General features: G+C 38.6%; 1 protein-coding gene across 3 annotated transcripts in view; it reads right to left on the bottom strand.

The window, feature by feature from the left end:
• Positions 1–5330: 5330 nt before the first annotated feature.
• The window catches only part of SCN11A (sodium voltage-gated channel alpha subunit 11), a 93200-nt gene continuing 75776 nt past the window's right edge, over positions 5331–22754 (bottom strand). For all 3 annotated transcript variants that reach the window (XM_059162050.1, XM_059162048.1, XM_059162049.1), the window contains 4 exons: positions 22034–22175; positions 15166–15266; positions 9833–10103; positions 5331–6862 (listed from right to left, as the gene is read on the bottom strand). In XM_059162050.1, the coding sequence (XP_059018033.1) occupies positions 5835–6862; positions 9833–10103; positions 15166–15266; positions 22034–22175 (1542 nt within the window). In that variant the 3' untranslated portion in view covers positions 5331–5834. The remainder of the gene's footprint in view (positions 6863–9832; positions 10104–15165; positions 15267–22033; positions 22176–22754) is intronic.

Here is a 22754-nt window from a genome sequence, read left to right as displayed (position 1 = left end):
GACAAACCATAAGAGGCTCTGAGGGTTGCTGGAGGAGAGAGGGTGGAGGGATGGGGTAACTGGGTGATGGACATTGGGGAGGGCACGTGATGTAATGAGTACGGGGTATTATATAAGATGATGAATCACAGACCTGTGCCCTTGAAACAAATAATACATTATATGTTAATTACTTGAATTAAAATTTTTAAAATGTTTAAAAAATGTATAAAGTGTTTAAAAAAACAAAAACAAACAATATATTGGATGTATACTCAGATACAGTGAGTCAGAGATTAGTGTGGTATTTGTCATTTATTTTATTATAATGAACAATTTAATAAGCATCTTTTTAAAAATGTGAATAGGATATCATTTGGAATGGTAATGGAATACCATGTAGCCATGAAAAAGAAGGAAATCTTGCCATTTGTGACAACATGGAAGAAACTGGAGGGCATTATGCTAACTGAAATAAGCCAGACACAGAAAGACAAATACCTCATGACCTCACATATATGAAATCTAAAATAAGTCCAACTCATAATTATCCTTAGGTCACAAATAACTACTACCCCACATAAACTAAGCTTCAGAGTTGATATTAATAGAAATTATTCCAAAATTATCCTTAGAATATGTCCAACCAGAAAGTAGAAAGGTGTTTGGTTACCAGGAGCGGGGCGCGTGGGGGAGTGAGGGAAACAGATGGTATATAAAGGTATAAGATGAATAAGTTCTAGGAATTGAATGTACAGCAAGGTGACTATAGCTAATAATACTGTATTATATACTACAAGTTTGCTAAGAAAGTAGATCTTACATTTTTCTCAGCATGCCAAAAAAAAGGAGGGGGGGATGAAGGTATTGGATGTGCAAATTACCTTGATTGTGTTAATCATTTCATCATGTATACATAGATCAAATCATCGTGTTGTACACCTTAAATATATACAATTTTTATACCTCAGTAAAGCTGGGGGTGGTACAGAGTACGCATCCTCATTGTGGTTTGGATCCAGAAGAGATTTTTAATATAGAAAGGGCTTAGAGGAGGTGAAGGCACATGAAGTAGCAACCGCTCAGCAGACACAGTGGTCTCGTCGGACCGTATGCTCCTTCTGGGTGGTTTAGGGTGGGGGACTGACAAAGACTATGGCAGACTAAATCCACAGGGCCCCCTTACATCTCATGTCACCTCTCATGTCACCACTATTACATTAGCACACTTGAAGCCTGCCTTAATAGCTGTACCTATATTGTCCGAAAAGAGGGGAGATTCTGCTCCTGCCCTCTGCTAGAAGGGACCCGTGTTCTACTCTCTTTCTACCAGCTGTGAGAGGAGTTTGCCTGGAGGAGGGAGAGAATGATAAAAGGATGGAAACTAGGTCAAAATAGTAGGGAACTGAATACACTGGCAGAACTGAGGATGCAGAATTTGCAGAGGGACGCCCCATCTGCATCTCCCCATGTAGTGGATGTTTCCACAGTGGAAGAACTTCGAAAACATGCAGCATCTCCAGAGGAGAGGAGATGGATGGTGAGACGGTTACAGAATGTTACCAGGGGAACTAGGTGTCCTCTTTCAATGGCAGTCACACTAGCCTCTGGTGTCTGGCCAGTGGGGTGTCGTGGTTGATAGCTTGAGCTCTGTGTCCAGACTGCTTGGGTTTGAACTAGGCTCTCACTTCCTCTACATGCCTCGTTCTCAACAGAGCAATGAAGATTAAAAATAGTTTATGTCTAATAAAGCTGTCGTGCAGATTAAGAGGGGGTAGTCCTGCTCAAGTGGCAGCCAAGTCCAGAGTAAGTGCTCAATAAATGTTAGCACCTGTTTTCTCACTGCCTTTATGATTACTCCTTGTGCAGCAATGGACAGGATTGCCCAACGAATGACCCTGGAGCTTCTCTCTGGGTTGCCAGGCAACAAGCTATCTGGGACCAGTGGCTCCCCCTCCTTGAGCAGGAGGAGATGTACAGGATTTCAACTTTCCCAAGGGCACTGAGCACTAGTAGCTGACATTCCAATTCAGCTCCCCAGAACAGCTGGCTCCTACGCCTGGGTTGTTTATAAGGCAAACTCTCATGCTTGCTCAATAAAAAGGCAGAAGATCCGCTCTCTAGTGGGATCCTTCCCTAGAACACGACTACACTGTGTCCTGGCTCCTTGCTGCTTCTTGGTGGAAGGGAGGAAAAGGTGGGACCATGTCACTTATCTTGCTGGCTGTGAGTTTCTCATGAAGTCTGCTCCATGCCCAAACTACATGTCACGGTGTGTACCTTCACCTACCCCCCACACCCTTCCCTGAACTGTCTCTTCTCCTCATCTTTACTCTCTGAATGCATGCCCCCAGGAGGAGTCCTCCCCTTCTAGATCTGGGTATGCTACACTCCCCCATAATTTCATCTGTTCCTGCTGTTTCAAATGTCATCCCTGTACTGAGGACTCCTGTTCATGTCGGTATCCTCGAGTTCTTGGCTGGATACTGTCACTTGGACCTGGCATCTTAAACCTTCAAAGTGTTCCAAACTGAATTTTAAAATTTTCCTCTGCTATAACCATGGAAACAAATAAACTCTTGCCCTCCTATACTCATTAACTTGGTAACTTGTACTGCTACCTACCTTGTCACCCCGACAAAAATCCCAAGGCTTCCTCAGACCCTTTTGCCTTGGCACAAACATCCTAGGGTCACACTTCATTGTCCCTGCCTCTCTCCTCACTCAGTGCCTCTTACCCTCTAGGACCAGTATTCTGCTCTCTTTCCAGCTCATTGCACCCTGCATATTCTGTCTGATTAACTTTTCTCCCCCTTTCAAATACCTTCGATGCCTCCCTATTACCTAAATATATAACTTCTCACTCTGGCATTTAAGGCTCTCCACAAAACAACCCATTTCTAAGATTCTGTTGGGACTGCTCCACTAACTGTACTTTTAAGTCCCAGTTTGGAGAGCTGGTACCTCTTTACACTTTCTCCACTCTCTCCTTATACTCCTTACACTCTGCCATCCCCTCTACTTCAAACCTCTCAAACAACCCCTCTCCCAGTCATAATCCTGCACATCTACCTCTCTCATCTCAGGTATCCCACTTTCTTCCATGAAGCCTTCCCAGGAGCCTGCCTAAGTGATACTCAGAGCAGAGGGGTATCCCCAGTTTACTGTACTTGTTATATTGCATAGTGTTATCATCACATGAATGCTTATCTAATACTCTTCCCAATCAGCATATATGCTCTTAGGCTAAGGGCCATAGATTGTAAGGGGTTTATACAGCATGGGACTGCACCAGCCCTCAGGAACATGTCTGTTGATTGAATTAAGCAGTGGCTGATTTGCCTGGAAATAAGACTCTGAAGATAAGACATCTGGTTTCTTGTGCCTGTAGCGCTGTTTGTCCTGGACATTCAGTGTGGCCCCAGGAGGATGGAGTTCAGACTATCATCTCTGAGTCTTGGGGGGACCTGGGTCCTCGCACATTGAGAGCTTTCTCAGGGGAGGGAGATTTCTCACACCCATCCATGATTTAGGTAATTCACCACTTCCCGCCTTGACTTTCCTCCCTTAGCCCTTTGACTCTTTGAGGACCAGGCTCACACACAGATGCTGTACAGTACGCAGAAAAGAGCATGTTGAGGATTTGCTGCCATCTAGTGAAGGAAGTGTGGCTCAGTTTCTTGCTAAAGCTAAGAGGATCCTGTGCTCTCCCTGAGAGCTGGCTTTGGGAGCCCAGTCTCAGCAAAAAAGCAAAAAGGGACCATCTGGGGATGCACAGGTGTGTATGGGAGAGACAAAGCTTCTGCACAGAACAGATCACACCCAGGCCCCTAAACTTTAACCTGGGATAGGCAAGACTGTATCCTTCCAGAGCCTCCCCTGCCTCCAGCTGGAAGGTATCCCTATTGGAATGATGGCCAGCCGCTTTGCTTAGAAAACTTGGTAGGCATCTGTAAAACATTCAGTGTTCATAATCAGAGGCATCTTTTAGGGAACTCATCAGTCATCCAAAGTGCCTCAGGTGGAACTGGTCATGACTTTGGAACTGGTCATTTTTACAAGGCCCTTGCAGCCCTGCTGGAGAGCCCCGATGGCCCTGTCTCAAAGGTTTCTTGGCTCTGGGACCACCCATTCCTCTTCCCCAGCACAAAGGCTCAGGTTCCACCAGGTGAGTGACCGCATGTTCACTGGGTTACTGTGAGGTACAACTGAGATTATTCATGACAAATGCTCCGCCAGTGCCCAAGGCACAGCAACCACTAAGTAAAAATTAGGTATTGAATATGATTAGATAATGACAGTATTGTTATTTTGCCAATGCTCCAGAGCATAAGGCTGCCTACAAAACTCATAAAAATTCAAATCCTGGACTGGACATGAATACACACTGAAAATAACCACCGGTTCAGTGCACCAGAGCACCCAGTGCTGGGCAAAGAGGAGCAGGTCAGAGGCTCCGAGGCTCAGAGCTCAGACGTTGGGCTCCTGATGGCATGCAGCCCCTCCAGCCTATCCGCGGGACTGGTTCGCACAGAGTTTTCCTCCACACTACAATTATCATGATGTAGGTTCTCCACCTCCAGTGCAGCCTCTTGCCAGGCCTGATGTCTTATTTGGTCTCTGGGAATCTCCAGTTTTTAGGGAAGTCCTAGGTCTTTTGATAGGCCTGGGTTGTTCTCTGGACTGCATTTCACGCAAACATTCAGCCAGAATTGAAAGGGTCATCAAGCTAATGTCGCTGGCTAACCAGTACATTCTCTGGCTTTCCAACCACAAGGTCCAGGTGTAGCTAAGAAGGTGCTCTCTCAGTCCAAGGTGGCCACCACAGATCTTTTAAGTGAGGCTTTCTTACTGGTTCCAGCCCGTGGTGGGCTGGAACCAGCTAGGGCCAGCTCACAAGAACTAACTGGGCATCTCTTCCCAACTTCACATTCAGGAATATCATGGTGGTAGCCTGAACTCAGTCCTGATGGAAGTATTCATCATAGAAATCGATGCATGTTACAAATTGTGGCACTTTTTTTTTTTTTTTTTTTCTGGAGAGCCAGTTGTTACACACTTATCCCCATATGATGGGCTCCCATCTTAATTCCAAAGCAAAGCACCACTTTTGAATGGCTACTTATGCAGCCACCAAAGAAGATTTTTTGAAAGAAAGGTACTGTCTGAATGAAATACATCTGAATGAATGTACCATCTGAATGAAAATATAAACTGAAAGTCTCATTTATTTATTTTTTTCCAAATGTATATAACGGAGATTGTAGCTGGTGAAAGGGTGATAAATGACAAGCCAAGATCATGCCTTTTGTTTGAAATACACCCAAAATACTAATGTTGGTAAAAATATCTGTAAGAAGCTATTTATTTATTAGCAAGTTTTGAATTTTTACTCAGCATGCAAGAGAGTTACATGTGATAAGCCACATATGTGCATTGGGGAAAACATTGAGCAAAGGTATTAAACAATGTACCTAGAAACAATATGGAAAAACACTATTTAAATTTTTAACAAGTTTTTTTGTTTCTTCTTCTTCTTTTTTTTTTTTTTTTTTTTTTTAATGTAACCTAAACTGTGTTTCAATCCTAACATTGTTGTGTCCTCTACAGCCCTTCTGGTGTCTTTCTCCTTGAGAAAACAGTACCAGTGATTTGTAGTGAGGCAGCCTTATTTTCTAACCCTGTAAGATCCGTTTGAAATAAACACTTGAAATACCATTTCTTTTAGGCAGAAAAAAATGGGATGGTCAGTTTGGGGAGTCGATTGCTTATTCACACACTGAGCTGTGGACCTCTGGAGCTCAGACGCCAGAGGCCAGGTGATGAGGCTGTGAGGTAGGAGTGGAAGTAGAGGCTTAGTCATAGTGGACCTTGCCCTCAGCCCCAGAGGCGGACAGGTCTCCATTGCAGAGTGTGTGGAGTTGTGAACAGGGCCTGTCTCCCAAGGCACTCATGGACATCCTCAGCCTGTATTTTCGAAAGGCCTTTTGAATAATAGCAGCACATCTTTCCTCTTCCTTCCTCTTGGTGGTGGTGACTATGGGTTCATATAACTTCTTGGAAGGGTTGGCTTCCATGAACTTCTCCTCCATCATCACTTTCATGCTGTCCAGGCCATCGGAGTCACCAAGTACCCTAGTGGTGAATGCGAAGAGTATATCCAGGCAGTGGAGACGATCTCCACTTACCATGGGCAAGTCCATCATGAGAAATTGAAATTTATTAGGCTTTGCCACCCGTAAAGGCTCAGGAAGGGCATCAGCAAAGTCAGAAAGGGCAGAATATTTGATGAACTGTGTTGCTTCTGGGTCAAACTTTTCCCAGACTTCATAGAATATCTCAAAGTCATCTTCACCCAAAGGGTCCTCACTTTCTTCAGTGGCTATGTTGAAGTTCTCTAAAATCACAGCAATGTACATGTTGACAACAATGAGAAAGGAGATGATGATGTAACTAACAAAGTAGGTGATGGCTATGGCATGGAAGTAACGGTTGTCTAAGCTGGGGTTTCCCGAATCCTTTGATTGCAGCATGGGCTTCAGGAGAGCATCCCAGCCTGCTGAGGTGGTGATCTGGAAGAGACACAGTATGCTGCCAACAAAAGTTTTAAAGTTGAATATGTCATCAATTCCATGTTCCTCCTTCACTCTGCAAAAATAGCTCATGCCAAAAATGGCATAAATAAACATAACCAGAAAAAGTAGAAGGCCAATGTTGAACAGAGAAGGAAGAGACATCATCAGAGCGAAAAGGAGAGTCCTAATTCCTCGTGCGGCGCGAACAAGTCTCAGGATCCGACCAATCCGAGCCAAGCGGACAATCCTGAAGAGTGTTGGAGGGAAAGGAATGTGCTGCTGGTCCTCCAAGGCAGAAATCATTGCACCTTAGGAGAAGGAGATAGAGCAATTAATTTCCAGTAGGCACCCTGCTTTCAGATCCAGCCTGTCTCTCCTGCCTTGAACTCTTACTGGGATCAATTTTTAATCAGTACTTTATAATCTATATGCTGCACAAATTAAGAAATTTCTTTAACAATATCAGTGAAAATGTCTATCTGTGCCTTAACTTAGAAAATAATTTCCAAGCACCATACAACTTTAGATGGGACTTCAGATAAAATAAGATGTCTATCATATTGGAGACACCCAAGGAAAGGAAAGAAAATGCCATTTATGAAAGGTTATTTTGTGACCTATCTCATACACTTGAAGTGTGTTATCTGTGTTGGGTGTTGAAAGTCACTGATGGGATAACAAATGTAATAGTTTTCCATATTTACTGGATACAAAGAATGGAAAGCAGATAAACTAACTATATAGTCCTTCAGGTTAATTAATGGAAGGAGAAACTTCTGACACTGATTGATGGTTGGCTTGAGCCTGAGCTGCCAGCGGAAATTGTGGAATGTCTAACCCCAAAACTCCTTAAAAAGGGAGGTTTTTATTTGTATAGGGGAATTTGAACACAGCTTGCTATAGACAAGGACAGGGCAGGGCTGGAGGGAGATGGTGTTTTGGGGATGCTCAACTCTATGCGGAAGCTGCCGCAGAGCTCTCATATTTATCAATATGCTCATCCTGAGAAAGGACTCCTGAGGTCCACTCAGAAGGCTTAAGGGACTAAGTTGGAGATACTTTCCTTATTGTTGTAGACACCTCCAAAAATAGGATCTCGAGCAGAGGTTTCTGCAAACAGCTAAATATTTGGCCTAAAATGTCATCCTGTTCTCTCATTGCCTATTCTGTAAGCAAATGATAAAAGATTTGAAACAATTCACATTTTGGCCCAAATATTATAGAATGGTTGGAACATGTCTGTCTTGTGTAGACATGGCCTTGCTCTTCCTCTGGGTGGGGGTGGGGGGGTCCTCAAAGGCATTACGGGAGATGGGCAGCCAGAATTGTTGGCTATCACCTAATGACTAAGAGAACTAATTCACAACAGTGCCCATGAAGTCAAATTCACATGTTAATTGGGCAGCCAACAGTAGTGAGGTGTGGAATTTATTCAGTTCCAACTTAACAACACTTGGAGGAGGTCCACCCTTTAAGGCTACCTCCTTCACTAGTATTTCTTTGACTAATGGAACCCACAGTAATCTATTTGTTATCTGAGCTCAGTTTTTCTGTGTACCATGGGATTTGGTGTGCAGTTAATTTCTCTTTTTCTGACTCTTTAAGTACTTAAAACATAAACTCAATACTTTAATACTTAATAGTTAAACTACACTGTTAACTCCTAGAGAAGGATTCACTTTGACTCACACTCATTTTGTATTTCTCTAAAAAGCTTAGTAAAGAGCTTGGGAAAGTGTAGAGGCTTAGTGTTGGGTGGCAGATCTACTGGCAAAGGCATATAAAATGCTGCCTACATTAGTGAGTAGGACTTGGCTCAAGGTTTGGATTTTCCTCATCCACTGGAGCAAAATACTATACAGTGCTCTGCTGTGTAACTGCAATTGCCTAGCAGTTGTTCAAAGGACAGAAACAAGAAATATTTCCACAACCTGCATGATGGCTGGCACTGCCTGGAAGGAGTTCAGTAAGTGGTAGAATAAATGAGTTGCTCTCTGCATATTGGAGGAAGGAGTTCTTCAAGTTCTCAGAGGGCTGTGCCAGAGTCACTCTACTATCATTTTCTGAGCTTAATACTGCTGTCAGTTTCACCAGGACTTGAAATTATAATTGACTGATAAAGTTTAACAATCTGTTTCACTGGAGGTGTGTGGAAGGATCTATTGCTAAACTTTATCTACATCGAATTCATGGCTTAGGAACCAGAACAGACTATGAGCTGTACCATTTTCTTGTTCTTGGAAACATCTGCATTGCTGCTGTAGTGATAGGAACAAAATATTTTGATCTCACATATCTGTTTAGCACATCCTTTCTGAAATAGTACAAAAGCTTCCACTTGTGAAATCAGTTTTCATTGTCTCCATTGCTTTTTTTTCTTCCATTGCTTTTTGAACTATAAGAATGGCCCCTGAGTGGTTGCACACAATTATTTAAAAAAAAAAAACAAAAAACTGCAAAACCCAAGGTGTAAACTCTCATGGCTTAGCCATGAAGAATTTAATTTCAAAGTTGGAGTATGTGAGCGTGTGTGTTATAAAAACGTAAATGGAAACAATCCTTTTTTTCTCTATTCTTCTTCCACAAATCTTATAGTTAATCCTGCCTATGTTAAGAAAAATATAGTGATTACGGAGTAAGACTGGTTGGTGAATGGGGTCCAAGCAGTTGAGATAAGCATAGTTCATGCTGTGGTTTAAGTTAACATGGAATACAGAATAAAAAGCAAGCACTGCTTGTCCTCATGACACACTCTTGAAGCACAGTCTAGGCTGGGCCATGGAGGTCCTGAATAAGAGGTGAGAGAATGCCTAGCAGTGTCACAGGGGTGCAATAACTGTGATCTGATAGCCGCATGGATTCTGAACTAAGGAAAACCACGGGAACTAAGCATCAAATCCTTAAGACTAAAGACATTCATGAGAGCTTATAGTTGCACAGGAAAGGTAGAACTCTGACTCAGTTATGGATATCCCAGATATCCCCATAGACACTTTAAGGTCATCTTAATTTTGTCCATTGAATAAATGGATCCACACAGTTATTTAACTCTCTGTTTCAGTTATGTAAACAGTCAAAGGAATGAAAATTGTGCTGTATCTCCTAGCAACTTCCCAGTAGAGAATGGCAGCAGTACACCTGTCTTTTTTTTTTTTTTTTTCCTGAAACCACATTAAACCTAATTTGTTGCTTTGTGGATAGTTTGGACATACTTCCAAATGCTAAGATTTACTTCTAGCTCTCAGATTAAAGCCCCTCAGGCTTCTGATATTACTTACTAACAATAGAAAGAACCACGATCACACAATCAAATAAATTCCAGCCAATGGTGAAGTAGTATTGCCTCAAAGCAAAGATTTTGACAAGACACTCAATTGTAAAGATGACCACAAAGGCCAGGTTGAGACGTTCAAGGATGACTTTCGTGGCCATGGACTGGTCATCTGATTCAGCCATCATGCAAAGCATGTTGAGCAAAATGAGGATGATGATGATGATGTCAAAGACCTGGCTTGTGACTACATCAAACACGAGACCCTGGCATTTATTCTGAGAGGGAAAAGAAAACAAGAATCTTAGATCATTTTGCATTGTCAGAATGAAATCACATACATAAAAAAGGCACATAACAACAAAATTTGTCCTCTCTTACAATTGAAGCAGTTTCTTGAAAAATGCATACCCTTTTTAAACAACAAGAAATTCTTGTGTTTACATTTTCATTTAAATTCAGTTACGTAAGTGTTTTGAAGTTGTAGGCTTATACCTTTAATTCCATTTTAAAAGAAAAAAATGTTTGGTAATGACGTAACTTTGATATGATGGATGATGTTTTGCTGAAATAAAACAACTCGAGTTGGATTTAATAATAAAAAGATGAACTTCGGTTTCTATATTTCATCTGTTTCTTTATTTGAGCTTCAATAATATTAATGCTGAGAATTCCTACTCATGTAATTATGTTGGACAAAATGGAATTAACATCCCCAAGCCTCCATTTGTTAATTCAGAATAATGAGGCCTAAGTATACTTAACCAAAACTCTGTATTCAAGCAGTTCTTAAATGCCAATTTTCTAAATCCCGTTCACTTGAAAATAATGCTAGATAAATGGGACTGTGCTGTAATGATTACTAAAAACAGAAAAATTGATTATTTCATGTTATTATTGATGGTGAACTTACATATTGGTTGGTACATAGATAGTCATACTGCTCACAAAGTAAGTATATGCTAATTGCTCTGGTACAGGCCCTAGCTCAAGTTCGCATGCCTAATCTACCATGTACAGTGAAATAACTCAGCCGTCTCACTGTATTTTCTATAATTTAACAGCTATGAAGCACTACTTCACTTACTTAGTAGAAAATTATTCTTAAACACAAACTCAGACACTAATATTGTATGGCATTCTTGACTATTAATTGATTATTTTACAATATACGTATACATTAAGGTATTTTATATTATATTATCCTCTAATCAAAATATACATATACATTAGTCTATTTAGAAAATGCCTAAGCTCCTGAGAATCACTTTTAGAATGCCAGCTATCTGTAATGGTAATTGGGTGAAAGATGATGTTGGTTTGTGGTGATAATAGTGAAGAGAGATGTAAACATTTAGATTTAAAAGCCAATATGGAAGTAGATGCGGAAGTCATAGACTGTTTGAGTGGAGGTGACTATGGGAAAATGATGGCCTGAGGCTACAGTTTCTGGCTAGTAGAGCCTTTTAAGAGAACAGAGAATGAGGCATTTCAGAGGAACACGATTAAGATCTGCCCCGAGAACACTGAGTTCGAGGGGCCAGTGGGGAATCCGAGGGCCTTGGGCAGGTAAAGGTATGGGTTTGGAGCTCAGGTGCAGAGCTGGAATGCAGATGTGGAGTTCAATGGCACCAATACCGACATGAATTAAAACCATGAGAAGGACGGTATCAGTAAGTGAGAGCAAAAGCAATGAGAGAGGGTAGGGACAGCACTGGAGGGCTACTACATTTAAGTTTGTGTTTTTCAAATTTTGTTCCACAATCATTAAAACTTTTATCGAGGAATCTGGAGAAGAAACTTGCAAGTCAATTGCATTTGCTGTGTGAGAATGCATCTAGGAAGTCAGAAAGGACCTGAAGAAGATACTTTTAAGGGTGCTTTCCAGGAAATCACAGTGAGTGGCAAGAATAACAGTGAGGGAGAGTAAGCCTAGGCCTGATAGTTTAATATTTAGAGAAATAGAGGAGATCAAGAATACAAGTTCCCTAAACTGATAGATATCAAAAAAAACATTGGGTATCACTTTAGAATGTACAGTGAGCAATGAATCTTGGAACACTAGATCAAAAACTAGTGATATACTGCATGGTGACTAACATAACACTATATAAAAAATAACATTACATAACAAATAGCAGGGAGGACATGGGGAGTTAGAGAGGAGAAGGGAGTTGGGGGAAATTGGAAGGGGAGGTGAACCATGAGAGACTATAGACTCTGAAAAACAATCTGAGGCTTTTGAAGAAGCGGGGGGTGGGGGTGGGAGGTTGGGGGAACCAGGTGGTGGGTATTATAGAGGGCACGGATTGCATGGAGCACTGGGTGTGGTGCAAAATAATGAATACTGTTATGCTGAAAATAAATAAAAGAAAAAAATTACATAATAAAAATGTAAATGTAAAATATAAATGTAAAAATGTAAAAAAAAAGAGAATATACAGTGAATTCTACCCAGTATCATTTTTAAATCAGTAATGAAGCCCCCCCTGTGGATGGTTCAGAAAGAATCAGAAATGGTTCCAGATCCCTTCCTCTACTGTTAAAAATAAAATACATCACTGCTCAGGTTAGAACAGCTAGATTCCCTCTGTCCCCATGTAACTGCTATTCATTTTTTCCAAAGGTCAAAAATCATATTTAGATTTTAGAGATTTAAAAACGTCTGTGGGGAGCTAAAGTTGTGAGTTAAGGGCTAACAGCTGATTTAAAAGTCTTAAACTCAGGGACATCTGGAATATGTGTTTATCTCATGCAACACTGCTCCCTGGAATATAGAAGTTAAGGTAAATGTGATGCATTAACTGGGGAGATGATACCTGCTTGTTGGAATTCCTCCTTGTGAAGCCCTGACTAGTAAGCTGTAGCTACACAGGGAGGACTACAGCATGACACCTATTCCCGGATGAACCACGTGATGAACATGCCAGAAGACATAGTTAAAGCATGGAGTTGGAGGCTTGCTTCGAGTAATGTAGTCTTTGCCCTCATGAAGCTCTTCCCTTGCAGCTTAGCATGCTCAGGGCGGGGGAGAGACCTAGAAGCTGCAGCTATGTCATTGCAACTTCTCTTTGGCTATGTGCTGCCTTGCTTGGTTCATATTATGAAATAAATGGGTAAATATGTGGGAGCCTATTGTGTCTCATGATTCTCTTAGTTAATTTCAAATCTAGGACCAACTGGTATTAAGTCAGTGGTTGCACATGTAAATAAAAATTCTTTGTCTTTTTTTTTGTTGGCTCAAATTCAAATAAGAGCTCTCCAAATATAGTTGCATAATTAACCTCTTGGTAAAAAAATTCTTCATTGTTTAAATTCTAAACACTTTGTCCTAACATTCCCAAATATTTCTTTTTTCCTTCTACAATGATTTTATTATAAATATGTTCTTTTGGAATAAACAAATATTGCATTCAAGACTATTTATCTGCAAACTTGTTCTAAAGTAAACATTCCCAGATATTTTTACTGCAACACAAATATTCAGTCCTAGTGGGATGGACTCTGTGTGTACCCTAAAACATACTCTTTCATTCAACTAATAATTACTGAGAATACACTGTAGGCTCTTTTCTGAGTTTTGGGAATAGCAGTAGGTTAAACATACCTTTGATAATTTGGGGTCTCATGTTCAAATGAAAATCTCTAAAGCCTATACATGCTTTGGATATCAAGCTCCTCTTCCATACTGCTATCCCGAACTTCCCCACTGACCCTTCCTGCCTTGAAAACCTTCAAAATTACCTGTTAGAGCTACCAACTATGCCTAGTGTATTACTTTATAATCTGATGTGATCAAGTTCTAGCTCTTCTATTAGACCACAACACGAAGCAGCTTTGGAGCACTTGATAAGCAAGATTCATTGAGAGTAAGGGTCAGCCAACTATATCCTGTAGGCCAGATCTGGCCCACTACTGGTTTTTTGTATAATTTGTGAGTTCAGAATGGGTTTTACATTTTCTAATGTCTGGGAAAAAACTCAAAAGGAAAATAAAATTTTGACATGTGAAAATTAAAGAAATCCAAGTTTAGTGACTATAAATCAAGTTGCACTAGAACACAACCATGCACATTTGTTCTGTACTATCTATGGCTGCTTTTGTGTTACATGGCAGAGCTGAACAGTGGCAGCAGAGACCATGTGGCCTGCAAAGCCTGCAATGTTTACTATCTGACCCTTTTTTTGGGTCAACTCCTGATATAGAACTTTTATCATAAATACTGGTGAAGTGGAAGCCAGTATGCATGACTTAAGACTTCACACCAGAAAAGTTGGTAAAAGATATTATAAATACATTTTTAATTGGTCAATATTTTGTCAAAACTATAATGAGATATTACCTCACACCTGTCAGAATGGCTAAAATCAACAACTTAAGAAACAGCGGGTGTGGGTGAGGATGTGGAGAAAAAGGACCATGCATATACTGTTGGTGGGAATGCAAACTGGTGGAAAACAGTATGGAGTTTCCTCAAAAACTCAAAAATAGAACTACCTTAAGATCCAACAGTCACACTACTGGGTATTTACCCAAATAATACAAAAATACTAATCCAGAGGGATATATTCACTGCGATATATACATCAACATTATCTACAATAGCCAAGTTATGGAAAAGGCCCAAGTGTCCATCAACTGATGAATGGGTACAGAAGCTGTGGTAGTTATAAGATGGAATATTATTCAACCATAAAAAAGAATGATATTTTGCCATTTGCAATGATGTGGATGGAGCTAGAGAGAATAATGCTAAGTGAAATAAGTCAGAGAAAGGCAAATGGCATATGATTTCACTCATATAGGGAACTTAAGAAACAAAACAAATGAACAAAGGGGGTGGAGAGAGAGGCAAACCAAGAGATAGACCTTAACTATAGAGAACTGATGGTTACCAGAAGGGAGGTGGTTGGGGGAGGATTGAGGAGTGCACCTGTCATGATGAGTACGGGGTTATGTATGGAAGTGCTGAATGAATCACTACATTATACACCTGAAACTAATATTCTACTGTATGTTAACTATATTGTAGGACTTTAAAAATAAGAAAAAAATTTAGTTAAAACAAACTATTAAGTTTACATCATTACAATGAGTATATACTAAGCACCTATTGTGTGCTCACCAGAAAGCAAATGAAAGGTGTTGCTCAAGTTCTTGTTATTGAATTCAAATGTCTAATTTTCCTAAGGACTTGAGCCAGACATCAGTGTGTCTGGGTCTTTGTTGATTTCTTAGATAGTGTCTATAAACTTAAAGAATAAAGAACAGCACTGCAAACATCTGAGCTCAAGACCACTTAATGGATCTATGTATTTAGAATGAATCAATTGCTCTCACCAGAGGTCTTGGAATGGGCTTTTGAGGTTTTTTGGATCCTAATTTTTTCATTGCATTATAGTATTTCTTCTGTTCTTCTGTCATAAAAATGTCTTCGCCACCTAAGTATATGGAGAAGATGAGAGCTAATTATTATTAAAAGTTTTTTGGAAACAAGATCTGAACTTTCAGAAGTAGTTTCAAAGTTATATTACATTCTATCAACAACTCCTAAAATTCCAATTGGAAGCAAAGAGACTGGACTCTCTTTAGGAGGGCTGAAATAAGATTTAAATTAAAGAAAAGAGAAAAAATGTAACTTTTACCAGCTATATATTAGTTTTTAGAATATGAACAAAGATTACACACTCTTTGCAAACACCCACTATACCTTTAAAAAACTATATTTTAGGTTACATAAATCAAATCACAATGCAAGAAAAATAGATATTAGTAATAAAAATTTAAACAAAAATCTGACCAAATGGCAATTAAAATTCTCCTAAATAAATGAATTAAAGCATATATCTTTTAATAAAATTTCATAAAATTTTCCAGACCCACTCTTATGAAAAAAAAAAAAAAAACCTAGAGAGCTTTAAATGTTTTCATTATTGAACAAGAACAAAGATATATGAATAAGAATTTTCATTTCTGAAAATTTTAGGAGGAAGTAAAATATCTAGAAATGCTGGGTAAATTAGAACAGAATTCTTTTAAAATGTACAGCTAAACTTGCACAAAAGTAAGGAAGATCTCGAGGGTCTGAAAATCAACAGTGATCAAAGAGTAGTAAATTATCCTGAAGCCACTGTTGGCCTAAGAGCATTTGCTAATCTCTGTGAAAACTAGAATCTTGGGCCTTAATAACTACAACGGAATCATGAGGAAAAGTCTGTGGGCTTATGCCAAGGTCCCACATGAATCTGAGACTCCTTCTTAAGTGCTATCAATGAAAGGGTGAAGAAGAAAACAGAATCGGTCAATAGGCAGTGGAAGACAGGAAGGAAACTGTCTTAGTCTGGCCTATGGGTAAAAACCCAGTCTTTCCTGACAATCTGTGAACCCAGGCCTGCCTTGATAACAGTGTGGGGTTTGAATTTTCACCACTACCATTTAGACCAAAAATATTCAGCCCTAGGACAGACAGTCTTTTCAACAATGGTGCTAGGAAACTGGATATCCACATGCAAAAGAATAAAGTTAAATTCTTACTTAACATCATACACACAAAAAAATAGCTCAAAATACATGAAAGACATAAACGTAAGCTCTAAAACAATAAAACTCAGAAGAAAACATAGAGCAAAACTTCACAACACTAGATCTGGCAATGATCTCTTTCATATAACACCAAAGGCATAGATAACAAAAGAAAAAATAGATAAATTGGACTTCATGAAAATTTTTAAATTATGTGCATCAAAAGATACTATCAATGAAGTAAAAAGGCAATCCACAGAATGGGGAAACATATCTATATATCATATATCTGATAAGGGATTAATCAGAATATATGGAAAACTCTTAAAATTTAACACCAACAAAAAACCCAAACAGCCAGTGTCAGAGAAATTACTACCTGTGTTCTCTTCTAGAATGTTTATGGTTTCAGGTTTCACACTTAGGTCTTAAATTCATTTTTAGATTATTTTTGTATATGGTGTTAGAAAATGGTTCAATTTCATTCTTTTACATGCAGTTATCTAGTTTTCCCAGAACCATTTATTGAAGACACTGTTCTTTACCAATTACATATTCTCACCTCCTTTGTCATAGATTAATTCACTATATGAGTTTGTTTGTGGCCTCTCTATTCTGTTCCATTGACTTATGTGTCTATTCTCGTGCCAGTACCATACTGTTTTGATTATTACAGGCTTGAAGCGTATCTTAAAATCTGGAACTATGATTCCTCCAGCTTTGTTCTTCTTTTCTTAAGATTGCTTTGATTATTCAGGGTCTTTTGTGTTTCCATACAAATTTTAGTGTTATTTATTCTAGCTTGGTGGAAAATGTTGCTGGTATTTTTGTAGGGATTGCATTGAATCTATAGATTGCTTTGGGTAGTATGGACATTTAAACAATTTTAAGCCTTCTAATCTACAAGCATAGAATATCTTTCCATTTGTTTGTGTCATCTTCAATTTCTTTCATTGGTGTTTTTGTTTTCAGGGTATAGGTCTTCCACCTCTTTGGCTAAATTTAGTCCTAGGTATTTTATTCTTTTAAGTGCAATTGTAAACGGAATTGTTTGAGTAGTTTCTGCTACTTCATTGTTAGTGTACAGAAATGCTACCAATTTCTGCATATTAATTTTGTGTCCTACAGCTTTACTGAACTCCTTTATTACTTCTAGTAGTATTTGGTGGAGTCTTTAGGATTTTGTGTGTATAGTATCATGTCATCTGAAAATAATGATGGTGTAAATTCTTCTTTAACAAAATGGATGACTCTTTTATTTTTCTTGTCTGATTGTTGTGGCTAGGACTTCCAGTACTGTGTTGAATAAAAGTGCCAAGAGTGAACATCCTTCTCTTGTCCCTGATCTTGGAGGAAAGGCTCTCAGTTTTTTCCTAGATGAATGTATGAGTATGATATTAGCTATGGATTTTTCATATATGGCCTTTATTATGTTGAGTTCTATTCCCTTTAAACTCACTTTGGTAAGAGTTTTATCATGAATGAGTATGGGATTTTGTCAACATTTCTCCAGATATGTCTCCTGAGGTAAGAGAAACAAAAGCAAAAATAAGTTATCAGGACTACATCAAAATAAAAACTTTTTGCATAGCGAAGGAAATGATCAACAAAACAAAAGGCAACTTACTAAATGGGAGAAGATATTTGCGAATGATATATCCAGTAAGAGGTAAATATCCAAAATATATAATGTATACAATTCAACAATCTAATTTAAAAATGGGCAGAGGACCTGAAGATACAGATACATGAAAAGGTGTTCAACATCACTAATCATCAGGGAAATACAAATCAAAACTGTAATGAGATGTCACCTCACACCTGCCAGAATGGCTAAAATCAAAACCACAAAAAACAGCAAGTGTTGGCAAGAACATGGAGAATGCACTATTAGTAGGAATGCAGAATGATTCAGTCACTGTGGAAAACAATATGGAAGTTCTTCATACGATCCAATAATTCTTTTACTGGGCATTTACCCAAAGAAAATGAAAACACTAATCTGAAAAGATACGTGTGCCCCTTTATAGTTAGCCTCATTTATCATAGCTACAACATGAAAGAAGTGTCCACTGATGGATGATTGGGTAAGGAATATGTGGTATACATGTGTGTGCACATGTGCATGCACATGTACATGTGCACACATGTACACACATATACTCACAGAAGAATATTATGCAACCATAAAAAGGATGAATTAATTTCATTTGAGACATGGATGGACCTAGAGGGTATTATGTTAAATGAAATAAGTCAGACTGAAAAAGACACATACCATATTTCACTCATATGTGGATCTAAAAACAAATAAATAAACAGACAAAAAGCAGAACCAGACCTATAAATACAGAGAACAACAGACAGTTGCCAGAGGGGAAGGAGGTGGGGGATGGGTAAAAGGGATGAAGCGGTGAGGGAGGTATAGTCTTCCAGTCATGGAATGAATAAGTCATGGGAACAAAAGGCACAGTATAGGGGTGCCTGGGTGGCTCAGAGGGTTAAAGCCTCTGCCTTCGGCTCAGGTCATGACCCCAGGGTCCTGGGATTGAGCCCTACATTGAGCTCTCTGCTCCACAGGGAGCCTGCTTCCTCCTCTCTCTCTCTCTCTCTCTGCCTGCCTCTCTGCCTACTTGAGATCTCTGTCTGTCAAATAAATAAATAAAATCTCTTTAAAAAATATAAAGAATATCATCAGTGATAGTGTAATAGTGTTGCATGGTGACAGATGGTAACTACACTTGTGATGAACCTACCATAACATATAAACTTGTCAAATCACTATGCATACATCTGAAATTAATATTATGTGTCAGTTATAGTCTAAATAAATAAATAAACAAACAAATAAATAAAACAATCTGATTCAAAAATTGACAAAGGACTTGAGTAGACATCTCTCTAAAAAAGATAAACTGATAGCCAACAAGCACATAAAAACACTCAACATCACTAGTCATTAGGGAAATACAAATAAAAACCAAAATGAGATACCACCTCACATCCATTAGGATGGCTACTATCAGAAAAAGAGAAGACAAGCATTAATGAGCATGAAGAGAATCAGAATTACACTGTTGATGGGAATGTAAAATGGTAGCTTCTATGGAATACAGTACAGTAGTTCCTCAAAAATTTGAAAAATAGTATTACCATATGATCCAGCAATTATACTTCTAGATGTATATCTGAAAGAATTGAAATCAGGGTTTCAAACATATTTGCACGCTCATGTTCACAAGAGCTTTAGTCACAATAGCTAAAATGTGGAAGGAAACCAAGTGTCCATCAACAGATGAATGTATGAGCAAAATGTGGTAAGGAAGGAAATTTAAAAATATGCAACAACATGGGTGAAACTTGAGGACATTATGCTAAGTAAAATAACTCGATCACAAAAAAACAAATACTATATGATTCCACTTATAGGAGGTCCTTAGAACAGTCAAATTCATAGCAACAGAAGTAGAACGGTGGCTGCCAAGTGGGAAGGAAAATGGGGAATTATTGTCTAATAAGTATAGGGTTTCAGTTTTACAAGATGAAAAGAATTATGGGGATTGATAGTGGTGATCATTGGATAACATTATGAATGTATTTACTATCATTGAAATGTATACAAAAAATGTTTAAGGTGGCAAATTTCATGTTACATATATTGTACCACAGTAAAATTAATTTTGTGATTTAAAAAAAAAATGCATCCTTAGAAGTTAACCAGGTCATTTCAGGATGCCTGGCAGATGCAAGTGTCTTCAGTAATTACTTTCCTCATGGTAGTACATATTAATATTATTATTCTGATACTGTCCTATGTGTGTGTTGGGGGATAAAACAAAAAGGAGTAATTATGAAAAATTTTAATTCTATTATTTCTTGTGCCCATGAGAATTAATTTTCTCAGTGTGGAAAAGAGGAGATACAGATCATTATTAGAGAAGAAGTTAAGTGAAAATCTTGTAGATCTGAACTTGAATGACCAGTATTCATATTTTCATATACATTTCTTTGAAGTCATAAATTTGAAGTAGCTCTGTCCACTGAAAAAGCATTGAAGCAAAGACAATGAGCATTTCAGGGTGTGATCTTGGAATACCACCTCCCCCAAAAGCAGAACCCCTTAGAGAAACAGCTGATTCTTGATCTGGCACAAAAGTGGTATGATTTAACTTGGAGTATCTTGTCATTCCAGAGAGCAAGGAATTTGTCAAATGGGAGGACCGGATTTTAATCCCGACTTAAAAAGAATATCAATTGATCAAAGAATGAATAAATGTATAAATATTTTAAGAAAATGAAAGACTCAGGGAAATTTGAATGTTGACCTGATATTTGACAAATCTAGAGAATTCATGTTAAATTTTTTAGGTGTGGTAATGGAATTGTGGTTACCTTTAAAAAGAGATATGTTTTGAAATATCTGTGGGTAAAACAGTGTAATGTCATTTGTTCTCTTAAAAAAAAATCTGGTGGCAGGATTGGATAAGGGCATAGGTGCCATGAAGATGCTCTTAAGTCAATAAACGTGTTGGGTGATGGGTCTTGTAGGTTCATTTTAGTATACTCTTGTGCATGATGGAGATTTTCTGTAATGAAAAGTAAAGCAAAACAAAACCAAGTGCCACAGCCTGATCAAAACAGTGATTTCAAATGTAAACTTCCATCGAAAATCAGAAGGCCTGACATCCAAATTGCAGGGACTGATTGCAATCAAGCTACATATTACAGAGGTGACTCTACAGAGCACACTTCCAAATGACAGCAGCAATGTAGTTACAGAAGGACAATGAGGGACTCGCCCAGCAGATACTAAGGAGGCTGATCAGTATCAGGATACATTTTGGATAGATTGCAAGAGTTTAAGAAAAATTTAAAAGAGCCATAAGAACAATTAGGAAAACCAAAGGTGAATATTTAGTTACCCCATTTTAGGATTCTGAGATTTAGTTCTTACATGTAAGAGAAGAAGCCAAAAAGGACAAGATTGGGAATCTGACTCCATTAAAAACCCTAATGTCTATAAATTAAAATGTTATTATAGAAATATAAGAAGTCACAAATTAGACTTAATATTTGAAAACATAAGATGAAGCTTAATCTAAAATTGTTACCATTTTGTGGTCACCTTACGGGTGATTAAAATCTTTATTAATCTTTCTTTGTTTCCACATTTACTATAAATCCCCTATGAAATACAGAATCAGAAAAAAATAAGTATGCTTTTACAATGAATGAAGAAAAAAAACTCCCTAAAAAAAAGCCCACTGCTTTCTCAAACATCTTCTTTCCAAGTTCAATAAATCCGTTGGAAGCCAGAACACAAGTTTGCTGGAAGAAGACAATTTTTCTTTTTATCCTGGATAACAAGGTATACTTGAAAGGTTACTAAAATATGACTCTAGTGTCATAAATACTAATCCTGGTACTTGTCTTTCTGTTGGGTTTAACAATGCCCTCCATTTAAAAGGGTAGAATGGAAAGTAAAAACAATGATTTAATAAAACCCAGCTGTTCTCAGTCTCTTTCCAGGCATATCTTCAAGAATCTTCTCCAGGTGACTTTGTTCCCATGTAGATGATAAGGTTATTTTGCACAATAATCTAGGTTAGAACTGTGTTCCATCCATTAAAACTGTGTTCCCTTTGGAAAAGAGAGGTAAAAATACCTAATCAGGGAACCCCCATACTTATCTTTTTCTGCTGTTGGTTGAAGTTGTCAATAATAACACCAATAAAAAGATTCAGAGTAAAGAATGAACCAAAGATGATAAAAGCCACGAAGAAAAGATAGTTTTCTGGTTTCTCCTCAAACCCTGGCTGTAGATCTTCCTGTTAGGGATTTTTTAAACAAGAAAAGAAAACAATTACTGGAGAAAAGTATAATCCATCTTAACTGCCTTATCTGGAAGACCAAAGTGTTTCTCAGCAGTAGCATTAACTACTCAGGGTCCTGAACAGCCATGGCTCCTCCAGGGAAACCCTCTTTCAGTTTCCCCTAGAGGAGCTTGACTGGTACCATGCAATAGGGAGGACATGTGACATGAGGGTTAGACTTTTTCTTCTACTCAATGGAGAATCATAAAAGGGTTGTAAGAGAGGGGAATGGCGTGAATGCATGTCTTTTTTGAGAGACTGTCTAGGATGTCTATATGGACACATAACTGGAGGGAGCCAGACTGGAGATGAGGCCACTGGAGAAGGGGCAGAGTCCCATCAGGCACAGGTGACTGACTACCAACTCTTGATGAATGATAACGTCCTTCCTATTAGAGCTCACTGTTGTATTTGGTCTACGCTTGTGTCCTGTCACTCTTGAATTCCTAGGGCCTAGTATACTTTGTGACATGCAGATTCTCAATACACATTGAATGAATGTTTGGGTGGATGGATGGATGGATGGATGGATGG

The sequence above is a fragment of the Mustela lutreola genome, chromosome 2 (genome assembly GCF_030435805.1).
Source record: "Mustela lutreola isolate mMusLut2 chromosome 2, mMusLut2.pri, whole genome shotgun sequence".
NCBI classification, from domain to species: Eukaryota; Metazoa; Chordata; class Mammalia; order Carnivora; family Mustelidae; genus Mustela; species Mustela lutreola.
Note: the sequence above shows the minus strand (reverse complement) of the source record. Positions and strands in the feature narration are given on the sequence as shown.